General features: G+C 44.4%; 1 protein-coding gene across 2 annotated transcripts in view; it reads left to right on the top strand.

The window, feature by feature from the left end:
* The window catches only part of MON2 (MON2 homolog, regulator of endosome-to-Golgi trafficking), a 271,194-nt gene that overhangs the window by 206,363 nt on the left and 48,329 nt on the right, over positions 1-16,502 (top strand). For both annotated transcript variants that reach the window (XM_082256725.1, XM_082256726.1), the window contains one exon: positions 3,077-3,200. In XM_082256725.1, coding sequence (XP_082112851.1) covers positions 3,077-3,200 — 124 coding nt within the window. The remainder of the gene's footprint in view (positions 1-3,076; positions 3,201-16,502) is intronic.

A 16,502-nucleotide genomic window follows, 5' to 3' on the forward strand; every position in this document is an offset into this window, starting at 1 on the left:
AGTTAATAAGTATGTTTTTAATAAGAAATATATCTATCTATATAGTTTATCCATTCAGAAAGAGTTGGTGGGCAAGAGGAGGTTTGTTTGAGTGCCATCTATGAGCTATAATTAAAGCTGTAGAAATGGTAGAGACCAAATCATGATCGATGAGGAGGAATTAATATGGCCTAACAGACACACAAGAGGTTCCACTGGGATTTTAGTCCCTAATAAGCCATTTAAGGTACCTACCTCTGCCCAATATATCTTTAACTTGGGACATTGCCACACAAAGGTAGATAAAGGAACCCTAAGAATGACTACACCTATTACAATAACGGTTATCTCTCACCCCAATTGTATTTAAAAATGTAGGAGTTCTATACACTCTGTGTAGAATGTATACCCGAGTCAATCTATGAAAACTAGAGAGAGAAACCTGTTGCACTGATTGTAAGATATCTTCCCCGATGACATCTGAAATACTGCCTATATCCCTCTCTCTTCGTGCTGTACAAGTTAATGGGAATCTCAACAAAAAGTGGTCTAGTAACACCACATACGTGGCCATAATCAAACCCTTCATAGATTATGCCCGTACAATATTGTCAATTGTATGCATGTGAGGGAAGGTGACAGAAGCCAAGTTAGATTATGCTTGTATGGCATGCTTTAGTTAAAGAAACTGGTAAAATCGTTAGTGTAAATTCCTCTGATAGCTCTAGAAGAGACTTCAAAGACCCATTGTGGTATAGCTGGAACAAAGTGGGAGCCCTCTAGTTTACATATTGCTGGGAACAGGCCATTATGCCAAATGGGAGTATACCCAGTAAAAGAGGATACCCCTAATTCTGGGGATAATTGCACCCATATTGAGAGGACTGGCTATTCTGTCCTTTGGTATAGAAACAATACCAATAGATATTAGAGATACTGTATAGCCACCCACATTCTACTAAGCGTAAGATTAGCTCTAGTACTCTTTCCGAAAGATCATACAGCTCCTTCTATCCGCAAAGTGATAGAGACAACCCACACGCATTTCACATATGAGATGCTGTTCGCCTCCTCTAAGGGTAGATATCAAACTGCTAAATCTCATTGGAAAGTATGGATTGATTGGTATTACATTTTCTCTACTGATTAAATGTGCCATTTACAAAGACGGAAATTCAATATAAACCTATTGACTGTGCTGTTTGGTCCTGTTCATTTGTTTCCAGTTGTTTTGGAACATCGCTCTATTGCACATAGGTCTCTTACACCCTAACCCCAACTGTAAATCCTAAGTTTGTTTAAGGACATATGTAGATGTACCCTATAGATCTAGACATGGTCTCATCTTGCATAAAACATACTGAATGTTTGCCTTCTGTATGTACACCACTGTACACCCAACAATTTCTTTGCAGTGTCTCATACCTTTTTTATCAAGAGAGGGGTAAACTGGGGAGATTGTGACCTCTTACCAAGAGGGGGTTTCAAGTACATGAAGTGGATGCCTACCATGAAATAGAAAAGCAAGTAACTCAAAGGAAGATCTGGAGCAATCCACACAGTCCCATCCAAATAAATGCTGCAGCTGGGCAGCAATAAAATATATCCAAGGACTGGGAAAACCTAGACCTCCTGCATTTTTAGAGTATCGGAGTACTGAACTTCAGTTCAGTCCTGGAGGACATCTTTTTCCAGATCAAGTCTCTAAAGATGGCATTACGTTTTATGAAAACTTTCGGCTGTATCCATATGGAGGAAGTTGGGGCATTGACACTTTTTTTTTAGATTTACACAGCCTACCGCAGGGAGAGGAAGTTTAAATCATACTTTACATTGATTTTGAAATCTAGTCAGTAAAGGTAGAATATTATCTGAGACATAATCTCCAGGGGAATTAGTTAAAGTAATGCCCAGATATGTGAAGGCAGAAATGACTTGTGCAAGTGAAGAGGGAAGAGGAGCAGGAAGTGGATCCAGAGGTAGCAACATAGATTTCTCCCAATTAATATTTATTCCAGAGAATTTCCCAAACTCCCTAATATGGGATGGAGCAGATGGTAAAGAAGATTGGTATTTACATATTACTATTTCTTTCAATCTCCAAATAGTTCGACTTTCTTCTCAGAAGTGTTGTTACTAAACTCTATAACATATGGGGAATTGCGCAATAAACAAGCCCTTGGTTTATTTGTAATGGCAAAAAGAGGGGTGAGAGCGGACACTCTGTCTTGTTCCTCGAAAGATCGAAAGAGGTCAAAGGAGGGGGACTGACCATTTACTGTAATAAAGGCCTTTGAAGCGGTACTGGTTACATGTCTTTCTATATCAGGCTTTTACACACTGACACTGGCCACAATTTCTCATTGCATCGGCAACTCATAGAGCTGATCGGGGATAGTTAGCTAGTTTTTTTGGTGATGTTAATTCTGCTTGTTTACCATATGTTTAATGTCTTTTTTGTTTTTTTGCTTTAAAGAGCTTTGTGCTCAAAAATATTAAACTTGAGTATAATGCTTAACAATGCAACTACAGACTACCTTGAAGCACCTAATCCAAAACCAGTTTAGAGCAACTGCAAACTGACCGTTTGCTAACCATTGCACCTTGCTTCTGAAACCCACATTGTGGGAGTAGGTAGACATCTCTATAGTTGATGGAAATGTCCACTCTAAAAATGTTATTGTGATCTTAGTAGAAAGTGGAGAAAACTATAAATGCATTTATAAATATACTACTGAATATATGTTTACCTGTGCCTACACATTATTTTTGAATGCACTTTTTGGTTATAAAGTTTTTTTTTTTTTTAATTTAAGCAACAAAAGATAATGCCTTACAGTGACACTCTTCTGTTAAGAGTGTGTCATGGCAAGAAGCATAAGAAGTTGATCCGACATCTATATGTCAGAAAAATAGGAAAGTTGTTATTAAATAAACATGGAGTACATTTTCTCTGGTTGCAGTGGTTTTTGGTCATCTAATGTCAAAACCATATCACACAAAGGCTGTGTCTTTTCTACAAATGAGTGTTTAGGCTGTAATAATATGCTGCACCTACAGTATTTACAAGATAACTGAGAACTACCTTCTTTTTCAGGTTGTCCAGTTAATCAGCACAGAGATATTACCTTACGCCAATTTTATTCCTAAGGACTTTGTGGGTAAAATTATGACTATGCTCAACAAAGGCTCAATACACTCCCAGTCTTCTTCATTTACTGGTAAGTTTAAATTGGTCATGGCTTATAGAGACTTAAAACACTAAAAACAACTATTTTCACTGGGGAAAATTGCAAGGTTAACCTAACCTAATATCGCAAAAGTATCTTAAGGGTCCTTGCTTTAGGCAGCAGAAAAAAATGCCAGAACTGCTTGCTGAAAGTAGCAGAAAAAACCCTCCTATGGAACAAATTGTACACAAGTTTAGGCTTGTTTATGTGTAGAAATGGTTTTCCCCAAAATACTAGAAAAAAATGAACACCTAAAAACATTTGACATGCCTAAACGTTGCATTAGACATGTCAGACATTTTTTCTGCCTAAAAGCTCCTCTAAAAAATATGCTTGGATGTTTTTTCTTCAGCCTGTAATGGTTTCTCTATAAATATGTCTAAACACCCAAATGTGCATTGACAATCTATGGATAAAATAACACAATGAATAAAAAAAATTCAATGTTTTTTCTTTTGATCAGTGTTGGTTAAAAAGCATGTTACTAATGTCATGATAAAAAGTGCAAATTAGATTTTTCAGTTGATCCTATTTAAAGCAGAGTTCCACCCAAATTCCACCCAAACAGATTTCAGCAGTGATATTTTTTTTAAAATGAATTGGGCTATAATATTTTTTTTTCGGGTCCGTTACCTTATTTTAGAGGATAGTTTGTTCTACTTCCTCCTTCTGTGGCCGTGGTCCCGGACGTCACTTCCGGTTTCGCATTGCGTCCTGGGAGATGTGTGTCATCAATCCCAGGGGCATGGCCGGCCGCTCCTCTCATGGAAACTATACTAATTAAGCTATGGAAACCCGACATTGCCGATCGCAATCTACAGTGCATGCGTGAGATTGCCAGGTGCATTCTGGGTAGCCAGCTTGCACGGAAATCAGGAAGAGGGACACAGCGGCTTCAGCTGCCCACACTGGAGATGGCCACGCTCTGCCATCATTTTTAAAAGTAAGAAATTCTCTACAATCAAATACTGTACTAGTTCTAAATCTGAGAATAGTGTTAATGTACATGGCGATATATTAGTGTTAAAGGGGTATTTTTATTTTAAAAAAGTATTTTTGGCCGGAACACCGCTTTAATATAACACGAAAGTGATGCTTCTGGTATGAAGCATTGCAAAGTATTTACAGTAAAAATATAAGTAAAGTTTTTTTTTTTTTTTTTTTTTTTCTTAAATGTGTTTTTTTTTTTTATTGCAACACTTAAAAAAACAAAACAAAGAAAATGATTTTAAAAAAAGTTTGAGAAATAGACAAAAACAAAAATCATTATTAAAATAATAGAGAAGGGAAAAATTTGTTAATTAGAGCAAATTAATGGGTTAAAAGGGGTTAAATAGCAATACATTTTTATTTTAAAAAAACTGCTTTAACTGACATATACAGATCGAAGCTCATCCCTTTGATCTGCAAATGAATACAACAGAGAATAGAACAGAGTAAATACAGAAGTAACAGTGCTACTTTGCATCTCTCTATCTCACCTGAACTGAGCTGCTGTGTTTGGACAGCAACTTCTGGCTGTCATTTTGACAGCTGTGAATCACCGGGAAATGTAAGGGGGTTTCAGCATTTAGGGAGAAGAAAAGGCTTTAGTACACATGCTATGTGTACTTCCAAATATATTGCATTTTATAAATAAAAAAAAAAACTATATATATATATATATATATAGTTTTTTTTTTTTATTTATAAAATGCAATATATTTGGAAGTACACATAGCATGTGTACTAAAGCCTTTTCTTCTCCCTAAATAACTTTTTTTTATTTTTTTGTCCTTTGGCGTGCACTTTAGGGCTCATGCGCAATGGATATAAAAATGCTGTTTATATAGACATTTTTCTTTCAGCCTGTGGAAGTAACTCTATGATAACCTATGTGTCTATGCACATTTGGATGTACAGGATTATTTGTAGAGGAGTATTTTGAGGCTGAAAAAAAAAAAAAAAAACCCATCACAAGTGCATTTTTGAGAGGAGCTTTCAGGCAGGCAAAACGCTTGACACACCTAAATGCAGCGTTTAGGCACATCAAGTGTTTTTAAGTGTACATTTTTTTCTAGTGTTTTGGGGAAAAATGCATGTGTAATATGCTCATATGAGATTTTTTTTTTTGTTGCTGCTTTTTCTGTCTGCAGTTCTGGCATTTTTTCTGCTGCCTAGTGTACATGGACTGTAAGAATCATTTTTATTGTACAGCCCTTTTGAGAAGGAGCTTGGTTGGTCTGTTTGCTTGGTTGGTCTGTTTGCAATCAGATGTGAATTAAAACCATATTCTTCAGTAACTGATCTTGGATCTTTTTTTTTTTTTTTTTTTTTTGCATCCAGATTAGGTGATTCTTACATCCAGCCATTTGGATGTTTGATACCTAGATGTGTGTGTTTGTTTTTAGAAGCTGAAGTGTCTGATGACAACGTTGCTTACGTTTCTACTTTTCCCTAGAATCTATAAACCCAATGTGCTTCATTACTGCTTGTATACATCAACTTTAGCTAGCCCTGTTTCTCTCCTGTGTACACTAAGCAGACAGATTTATTGATGGAGAGTAACAATTTAGACATGTGGTGCTCATCTCATCCTAAACAAAGTATTAAACGTCTCCCCAACTGAACAAAGAATTCTTTCCTCAGAAATTCTGAAAATCTCATTCACTGGTGTAACTTTACACAAAGCTTGTGACTATATGTGACACGGTCTGTGTGGCATTATTTCTGTAATTGCCATTTCCATAATTTCTGTATAATTTATTAACATTAGTAAGAGCCCAACCCTAAGAAGAAGATGTGTAAAAGGAAGTGAGTTATTTTTAGCAGTTATTTGTTCCCTAGATAAAGTTTAAATATTACCATCTTCATTTTGAAACATGGGCTTGGTTGGATTAAATCATGCAGCATACCACAATTGTAGAGCCAAAAAAATACTTTTTCTAAAATGTCTGATCATGCCGTAATAACTGTTAAAAGATACTGCAACTGTGTGTTGATTCTTTTTCAAACTCAGAAGCAGTAATATAATTGAAATACCTGTGCACATAAAGAGGAGCTTCAGGCACCCCCCAAAAAATTAAAAGCCAGCAGCTGCAAATACTGTAGCTGCTGACTGTTATTATGAGGATATTTACCTGTCCAGGGATCAAGCGCTGTCCTCACCTGAGCCGTTTCTTGAATCCGCTTGGGGTGTAGGTGCCAGCATCTCAAGTAAGGGAAACAGGCAGTAAAGCCTTATGGCTTTACAGCCAGTTACCTACTGCAAATGTGTGAGCCACATTGCACCTTGTGAATGGTCCCATAGTCTTCTGGGACCTGTAATGTGTCGCAGAAAACTGCTGGTGAAGGAGAGGGTGCCAAGCGGCGATCTGAGGCGAAATGGGAGTGGGTACCTGTCAAAGCCAGGTACCCGCTCCCCCTCAAAAAGTGCTAAATGTGGCGGGGGGGGTGGTAATGCAACAAGTGGAACTTCCCAATTTGGGTGAAGTTGCACTTTAACCTGTTGCCGACTCCCTCCGTGCATTTACTGTGTGGCAGCAGCTCCTCTGTGCAGAAGCATATACCTGTATGTGATTCTGCACTTCCAGGTCTGGGGTCCGCCAGCGAACTGATCCCAATGTGATTGGACACAGCAGGAGCCTATCAGCAGGTCTGACGGACTTGATGTCCGAAGACACCCGACGATCGTTCGGGAGAGAAGCAGAACGCGGTCTGCCTATGTGAACAAGGCAGATCGCCGTTCTGACAGTAGGAAAGGTAGTGATCTTGTGTTTCTGCTAAACGGGAACATGGATCTCTGCCTTCCCACAGTACAAGCACCTCCCACACAGTTAGTAAACACTCCTTAGGTACACATTTAACCCTTTAATCACCCCCTGATGTTAACCCCTTCCCTGCCAATGTCATTAGTACTGTGACAGTGCATATTTTTAGCACTGTTCTATATAAGTCGCTATAAGTCAGTTATCGCCACCATTACTATTAAAAGTAAATTTTAAAAAATTTCATAAAAATATCCCATCATTTGTAGACACTATCTGTGTGGTAAAAATGCTGCCCTATTACACCAGTGATCCAATTAAATGAACCACACAATTATGATGAATGTGATCACAACATAAAAAATTACTATTACTAAAATTACTATTAGCTTGGTAGACGCTATAACTTTTGTGCAAACCAATCAATATATGCTTATTGGGAATTGTTCTACTAAAAATATGTAGCAGAATACATATTGGCCTAAATGGGCTGGGTACTCTAGATCCAGTGGTCACCCCAGTCTGGCCAGCAAACAAGCACAGGCCTCAGCTTCTGCGCTAGGTCGGCTGCAACATAACCCCACTGTAAGGGGGATGGCCCTGCGAATTAAATGTCTTGCAAAGTCGCATATGACCTGGCCTCGAGTCCCAGCGTTCCTAATGTCCAACAGCCCCCCATTTCGATGGAGAGGAGGACCTGTCTGGAGCGGTGCACACCCTGTTCCTGGTATGGTGAGTATCTGTCCCCCTTCTACCCCTAGAGAGTTTGGGGTGGACGTGGGCCTCTCTTTGGGACGGTTGGACCCCTGGATTCCCCTCCTTCCCGCAGGCACACCCCCCTCATTCCCCCCCCCCCCACATATGCTGGGGATGTATTTATTTATTTTTTTGGGTGGTCTGGCCCCTTTCCTTGGATGGGGGCAGGGCACTAATGGCGATGGGGGCCAGGGAGGTGCGCTGCTGGGGCCAGGACGATCGATTAAGCAGGGGGGGTTGTACCAGATGGGTGCTCCTGCCAGGACCCCCCGTCCTTCCTGGATCTGTCCTGAGGCCTGGTCCCCCTATTCTGGGTCCCTGTATGCCTCGTGGTGCTGCCATTTTGTGGTAGCCTGTGTGTTTCTTTACACGGCATCCACGTTTGTGTAGTCCGTGGCCATTTTCTTGTGGTTTACCAATGCAAATAGCGATAGCCATAACAGTGGAGCCCTGTGGGCGGCGTTTTCGGCGGTGGGAGCTGACTCCTGGATCATTTAGCTTCCTGTTCGCCGCATGTGTAGTGCAGATTCTTCTGGTGGTTGCAGGTGCCTGTGTCGGCTGGTGGTGAGTCTGGTGGGGTCCTCTTCCTCTCTCCTGAGCATCGCTCTGTGCCTTGTGCTGGCGACCGGGTGGTGCTGCCAGCGTGGTGGAAGTTGTCCCTTAGCAGTATTTTACACTTTTTTGTGGGGTCCCCCTGGTGATTTAATGGAGCCTTTGGAGTACGCTTCCCCACCTGATCCCCTCTCTAAGGCTGCGGGCCCTCCATCCATGCACTGACGGCGATCCTGGGGTCCCTTGTGTCCCGGCTGAAGGCGGCTTGCAGACGACAGGCTTATAAAAAGCGCCCCCCGCCTTCCATTGCCCCACCTGTCTCATGAGATCCTGAATCTGATTTGGCCTCTGCGGACATGGGTCATCCTGCTGAGTCTGCGACCACGCGTCTAGAATCCTCTGGAAGTGAGTACGATTCCTTCACGTCTGCAACAGCGCACAAAAAGGCGCTGGTTGATGCACTGATTTTATCTGTGCGTGAGACCCTGAAGATGGAGGACGCAGCTGAAGCTGCGTCGGAGGCGTAGGTACCCTTTGGCACTCACAAGCCATCCAGAGCGGCAAAGGTGCTTCCTTTCCCAGCCTATTTTGACAGAATTGTTGCTAAAGAGTGGGGACGACCAAAACGTCCCCATGGGGTTTCCTAAGCACTTTACTAGGCGTTACCCCTATGAGGAGTCCCTCCTTAAGAAGTGGATTGTGCTATCGGTGGTGGACCCTCCAGTTTTCAAATCAAACAAGGCAATCATGATTGCGGTTGAAGAGTCCCCGGCCTTTAACCACTTCAATAACAGTGCACTTTCACCCCCTTCCTGCCCAGGCCAATTTTCAGCTTTCAGTGCTGTCACAATTTGAATGACAAATGTGCAGTCGTGCCACACTGTACCCATATAAATTTTATCATTTTATTCACACAAATAGAGCTTTCTTTTGGTGGTATTTAATCACTGCTGGTTTTTTTATTTCTTACAAAAAAAGAGAAAAGACAGAAAATTTTGAAAAGAAAAAAAAAGTTGTAATTTTCTGTGAGTAAATTTAGAAAACAAGTAATTTTTCTCCTTCACTGATGTGCGCTGATGAGGTGGCACTGATGAGGTGGCAGTGATGAGGAGGTACTAATATGCTGCACTGATAGGTGGCACTGATGACCACTGAGAGGTGGCACTGAGAGGCAGCAGTGACGGGCGGGACTGATGGGCACTGACAGGCGACATTGATGGGCAGCACAGATGAGCAGGCACTGACTGACTGGCAGCACTATGGGCTGATTAACAGTGCCCTGGTTACCTGTCCTAGTCTCCCCTTTGAGGAGCAGCCGCTGATCGGCTCTCCTCGCCACACACTCTGACAGTGTGAGGCGAGGAGAGCCGATAAACGGCACTTCCTCATTTACATGTGACCAGCTGTGATTGGACACAGCCGATCACATGGGTATAGAGCCATGTCATTGGCTCTCCACCAAGATCGGGGTCGCGCCGTGTCCTAGCAACACGGTGCTGCCACGATCGCCGCACTGCGTGCCCTTGTGGGACTGTTCTGGTGCTCCGTCATATGACAGCGTCCCAGAACGAGAGCTCCACCGTCATTTGACAGTGGGCGGGCAGCAAGTGGTTAAGGATCCGGCTGACCAAAAGGCAGAGGCAGTGGCCCACATTATGGATACTTTAGCTGGTTCGGCAATGAGGCCAGTATTTACCATTGCCCTAGTGTCGCAAACGCTGACTGAGTGGGCTAAGCTCCTATACCGTGACCAGAGCTCAGGTTCCTCCTTTCTCTGTCAAGGCGCACTCTACTAGGGTGCTTAGTGCCTCCTGGGTTTTCCATCATCAAGCGTCGGTGACGCAGATTTGCAAGGTGGCCACCTAGTTGTCGGTGCACACCTACAAAGTTTTATCAAGTTGATGTGTTGGCATCTGCGAATGCTTCCTTTGGCCGCAAGGTTTTGCAGGCTGCTGTAGAGGACCTGATCCTTTTTGAGGGTGTATTGTTTTTTTCAGGTGGGCTCCAGTTTTGGTGGAGCCCCTGTTGCCTGGTTGGCTACTGTTTGATACTGCTTTGTGATGTTCCAATGGTCAAGAATGACAGGAACTGTGTCCATCAATAAATGAAAGAGAAAATGGGATTTTTGACACACCATAAAATCCATTTCTGTGATGTTCATTGACAGACACAGCACCCACTCCTCTGTGGAGTTTTGATTCTCCTGAGACTGCTTGTAACAAAACTGAGTGACTTTAGCAGGAAGAGGGGGTCCGGGCAGCAGGAGGATTGGTGGGGAGAGGGATCACTGACAGAGCTGTCTTCCTCTGGCTGGCTTTCAGCTGTTTGTCCCCGCCCACACTCAGAGCTGGGACATGGGGACGGCAGTCTGGAGAAGTGGTGGAGTCGTGGAGAGGTAAGACCTGCGAGGAGGTGCGCTGTGTGGTGCTCTGTGAGCTCTCCCTTCCTGTCTGAACAACACTCATCCATGCAGCATAAGAGACAGGATTGCTCTTACATTGCATCGCACTGTACACATGCACACACACACAGTTTGATTACCACCCCCTACCTCCTCCACGGGCTTGTCTTCTCCCGACAGCAGGAAATGTGGGTAGGGGGCGGTAATTAAACTGTGTGTGTGAGTGTACAGTCCGATGCAATGAAAGAGCGATCCTGTCTCTTGTGCTGTGTGTTGTTCAGACAGGAGGGGAAAGCACAACACAGTGCACCCCCTCCTGGCTTAGTAGTGGATTCTCCCTGTCGGTTTGGGGGGGTTACAGAAATAATAATGGGAAAATAATTTATGCCTGGGATATTTGAGGGATTGGCAGCTGTCTTTGCTAGAAAGTGGAATGGGGGGGGGGGGTATGTGCTTGTAGGAGGGTTTGGGGGATTTGAGCCAGAAGGGGGGATTGGGGGGAAAGTTTGTGATAGGAGCGGGGTTGGGGGATTTGTGCTAGGAGGGGGAATTTGTGCTGGGGGGATGGGGTTGTGAATTTGTGGACGGATTTGGGGAGTTGTGCTGGGCGGGGGGATTGGGAGGGATTTGTGCTAGGAAGAGAGATTGGGGGGGGTGATAATATCATTTTGATATTTTCGCCGGAAGTGGGGGGGGGGGGGCTGTCAGGTAGGCTGTATGGGGCCCTGGGATTTCTAGCGGCAGCCCTGCCTGGGACTACCCAGGGGGGTAGCCAGACGTTTTTTCTGCCTATTGTCCTACTCCTGTAGGGGGCAGCATAACCCAATGGTTAAGAATGACAGGAGCTTTGTCCGCCAATATCAGAGAAATTGATTTTACAGTAAGTCAAAAATCCCTTTTTTATTTCAACAATTGTCTGTTATTTGGTTTATAGCACAAAAAAATAAAAACCACAGAGGTAATCAAATACCACCAAAATAACGCTCTGTTTGTGGGACAAAATTACATTTTATTTGGGTATAGCATCGCATGGCCGCACAATTGTCAGTTAAAGCATTGCCATATCGCAAAAAATGGCCTGGCCATAAAGGGAGGGGGTAAACCTCCCAAAGCTGAAGTGGTAAAATGCAATGCCACCTCAAACAGCTTACTCCATTTTAGGTGATAGGCCTTCGTCAGTCTTTCCTGCTACTTGGGTCCTCTCGTGAGGGTTCTATTCACACCCCTGGCACAGCCTTGACACATGCAAGTCTAGCTGAGGGCTGCCTATTACATATCCACTTTCTCTATGCCTATAGTCTACAGCAGTGGTCTCTAAACTGTGGCCTGGGGGCCGAATGCGGACCTTTGCTTGCCTTTATCCGGCCCTTGGAGCACTTTTTTCCCACTGATACAAGATACTATTCCTCCCACTGACACCAACAATGGGACATAATTCCTGCTACTGACATCAACAACAGGGCACTATTTCTCCCATTAACTCAAAGAATGGGGCACTATTCCTCCAACTGACACTAATAATGGGACACTATTCCTCCTAATGATTCCAATGATGGGTCACTATTCCTCCCACTGACGCCAGAGATCGGACACTATTCCTCCCACTGGTACCAATGATGGGTCACTATTCCTCCCACTGACACCAGTTATAAGGCACTATACTTTCCACTGATACCAATGATGGGCCCTATTCCTGCGAATTATACCAATGATGGGCACAATTCCTGCCACTGACACCATTGATTGGGCACTATACTTTTAGCAAATACTAATAATGTGTACTATTCCTGCCACTGACACAAATAATGGCACACTATTCCTCTTACTGATACAAGTGATTTGCAATAGTCTTACCATGGACACTAAAGATGCATTTTATACTCCCACTGATGCCAGGACAATTTTCCCTAAAACGTCTTTCAGGACAGCACCTTAGAGAGATGGCTCCTCCCTCTCCTCATCAGGAAACACCCCATCCACCAGAATTTAAAAGGAGGCTTCTCCCACCATTCGTCAGTTTTTGTGTTTCCTCCGGCCGAGGAACACCTCTGTGGGGAGCTGGGCTCTCAAGGTGCTATCCTGAGAGACCGGGCTTCCTACGTCCACCTACCCTTTTTTGGAGACGATTGCTTCTCCCATTCACGCGACCGACTGCAGTGCATGGGCTCCTTCTTCCTCTTCAGTGCTCTAGGCTGAGTCAGGACCCCGCAGAGCACAGCCCTGGGAAGGCATCTTGGAGGAGCGGAACGATTTTTCTTAGACTTCCGCCGCCTTTTTCAAATTTGCCGCCATTTCTCCGGATCGAGTGACACTCGTCCGGACCGGAAGTGAGGTTCCGGAAAGGGCAGCGTTCTGCAGGGGGCGTATGGCGTCATTTCCGCCGGACGCAGAGGAAGAAGGGAGGAGCAAGCTGGTGCCTTATTCCGGATCCGGTCCAGTGCAGGTGCGCTTTGGTCTCCGGAACCGGTACCGAAGCCACGGGTGATACCGCTGCCAAGTGATGGAAGCTTCATCAGCGAGTGGGACAGGCACAGGCACCAGTAAGGCCCAGGTAAGGGGTATCTTTATTATGGCCTATCTTACTGTGGGGTCTCTCTCCATCCCTTTTACTTTCCCCCCGGTGGCTGGGGGCCTGTCAGGGCACATGGGACTTCCCTTAAAATGTCTTCCTGTGCACCTTTGGTGGCCCTGAGAATCAGGCTGACTCTTAAGAAGCATGTGTATGTTTTCCCATTTCATGTCTTCCAGGCTAAAAGCTCTGAAACTGGTTTCAAGAGAAAGTGTCCTTCATGTAAAGCAAAGTTGTCCGAAAGCTGGAAAAAGACACTTTGCCAGGGGTGTATCGATGCACTAGTCAAAGAAGAAGCATCGGCAGTTTGTGGCGACTTAGTCGCATCTGTGAGGAAGGAATTGGATGCTACCATCCAATCCTTTCGGTCATCCCTGCAGGATCCTGCCCTGAGTCAGCCATCAGCCTCACTGTCCTCTCAGGGTTCACAATTGGTTCCTTCGGTGGGGACAGAAGGGGTTCCTTCCACCCAAGGAGATCATTCCCCCTCACATTCCAAAGAGGATTCAGAGGAAGAAGAGGAGGGAGGGGCACAAAGTAGGCCCACTAAATACAAACTATCCTTAGAGCAAGTAGATGGTCTTCTGAGGGCAGTTTACATCACCCTGGGTCTAGAAGAGGATAAGAAGGAACTGTCCCTGCATGATAAAATGTATGCAGGCTTGGAAGAGCCTAAGGGCCGTATCTTTCCAGTACATCAGACCATCTCAGATGCAATAAAACATGAGTGGACTGACCCGGAAAAGAAAACCTTTTTCCCTAAAGCCTTTAAAAGGCGATTTCCTTTTGATGAGGACCCAGGAGCTCCCTGGAATAAGATGCCAAAGATTGATGCAGCCTTCTCCCAGGTTTCTAGGTCAACAGACCTAGCATTTGAAGACATGGGAGTCCTGAGGGATCCCATGGATAAGAAGATGGACCAGCAACTTAAGAGATCCTGGCAAACCATCATGGGGAATCTGAAACCTGCCATGGCAGTAACCTGTGTGTCCAGGAATCTGGAATACTGGCTTAGCCAGCTAAAAGCACACATCACAGCAGATTCACCTAAACAGGAAATTTTAGATTCCTTCTCCACGCTCTCCACGGCCATAGCCTTCATTGCTGACGCTTCAGCAGAGTCAGTGAAGATGACAGCAAGATCTGCAGCTTTATCCAACTCAGCCAGAAGGTCTCTTTGGTTAAAGACATGGCCTGGAGATACGGCTTCTAAAAATAAGCTGTGTGGACTTCCTTTTCAAGGGGATCTACTATTCGGGCCTGGGCTAGACTCTGTTCTAGATAGAACAGCGGACAAAAAGAAGTCTTTTCCTGTGAAGAAGAAACAGGCAGCAAAGAAGCTTTTTCGACCTCAAAAAGCTCAGCAAAATAGCAGACCCCAGGAGAAAAGAAGAAACTGGTCGACACAAAAACCCAAAGGGAAAGGAGGTGTTCTCTTCCATCCTCCTGTGTCAACCAACAAAACACAATGACAAAGCATTGCCGGTGGGAGGAAGATTGAGGGAATTCCTCCCCTATTGGGCAGCCATGACAGAAAGTCAATACATTCTGGATATGCTGTCACAAGGCTACAACATAGAGTTTGCAGAGACGCCACCCGAAAGGTTCTTTGTCACAAGCCTCCCAAGAGATGCAGAAAAAGCCCTGGCTATGATGGACCTGCTAAAGGACCTGAGGCGACAGGGAGTTGTCTGTCCAGTACCAGTGGAGGAACAACATTAGGGATTTTATTCCCACATATTTTTGATAAAGAAACCATCGGGGGATTTTCGTCTTATATTGAATCTGAAACCACTAAACAGGTCAGTTCTGTACAAAAAGTTTCGAATGGACTCAATTCTTACAGTCAGAACCCTGTTAACAAAAGGATGCTTCATGGCATCAATCGATTTAAGGGATGCTTACCTACATATCCCTATTGCCCCTCGCTCACAGAAATTCCTAAGGTTGGCGGTAAATCTGGGAAAGGAAATGCTTCACATCCAATTCAAAGCACTCCCTTTCGGGCTATCATCCTCCCCTCGTATTTTCACGAAGGTTATGGCAGAGTGTTTAGCCCCCCTCCGCCTTCAGGGAATCTCTGTGGTGCCCTACCTGGACGACCTGCTTTTCTTTGCCCCGTCAAAGGAAAAACTTCAAGAGGACCTGCACAAGGCAAGAGGTCATCTAGAGTCTCTGGGATGGATAGTAAATATCAAGAAATCAAATCTCACACCGGCTCAACGGGTTCAGTTCCTAGGGTTTCAGATATGCTCTGTGGAACAAAGAATCTTCCTACCAGAAGACAAACAGGTCAAAATACAAAATTTGGTAGCAAGGCTACAAACAAATCAGTGGTGGTCGATCAGAGAGATCATGTCAGTCCTTGGAAATCTGACTGCATCAATTCCAGCCGTCCAATGGGCGAGGCTTCATTTTCGACCACTCCAATATTTCCTCCTCAGAATCTGGGATCACAATCCAGAGACTTTGGACTTAAAGGTAATGATCCCCACCAAGGTCAAGAGGTCCCTTTGGTGGTGGAGAAATCAGATAACCTTGTCCCAGGGATTGGCCTGGTCCTTCCCAACAGACCAGAGGTTAACAACGGATGCCAGCAGATGGGGGTGGGGAGCCCACTGGAACCAAAACCTGGCACAGGGGGTTTGGTCTCACACCGAGACAAGGAAATCCTCAAATTGGAAGGAGTTGAAGGCAGTCGGCCTAGCCCTAGCTGCCTTCTCTCAAAATCTTCAGGGGACTCATGTTCAAGTCCTTTCGGACAATGCCACTACAGTGGCATATCTAAACAAGCAAGGGGGCACAAGAAGCAAAACCCTACAGCTTTTGGCAACGGAAATTCTGCAATGGGCGGAAAGTCAGTTACTTTCCTTGTCAGCAATCCACCTAAAAGGTACACTAAACAGTGTGGCGGATTATTTAAGCAGGCAGAAGATCCGAGAAGCAGAATGGAGCTTGAACCCAGAAGTCTTTATGTTGATAACCAAGACTTGGGGAAAGCCAGAGGTGGATCTGTTTGCAACGAAAGAAAACGCAAAACTTCCACTTTACTTCTCACTCCACAGAAACGACAACTCTCTGGGAGTAGATTCCCTGGCACATCCCTGGAGGTTCAGGTTGGGGTATGCCTTCCCCCCCTTCCAGCTCATTCCGTTGGTATTGAGAAAAATCCAAATGGAAAGAGCCTCAGTGATCCTGATCACTCCTTATTGGCCCAAAAGGGTTTGGTTTTCGACTGTCCTTCAACTATCAGTCAAACCTGCTTTTCA

The sequence above is a fragment of the Pelophylax lessonae genome, assembly GCF_965119305.1.
Source record: "Pelophylax lessonae genome assembly, chromosome: 4".
NCBI lineage: Eukaryota > Metazoa > Chordata > Amphibia > Anura > Ranidae > Pelophylax > Pelophylax lessonae.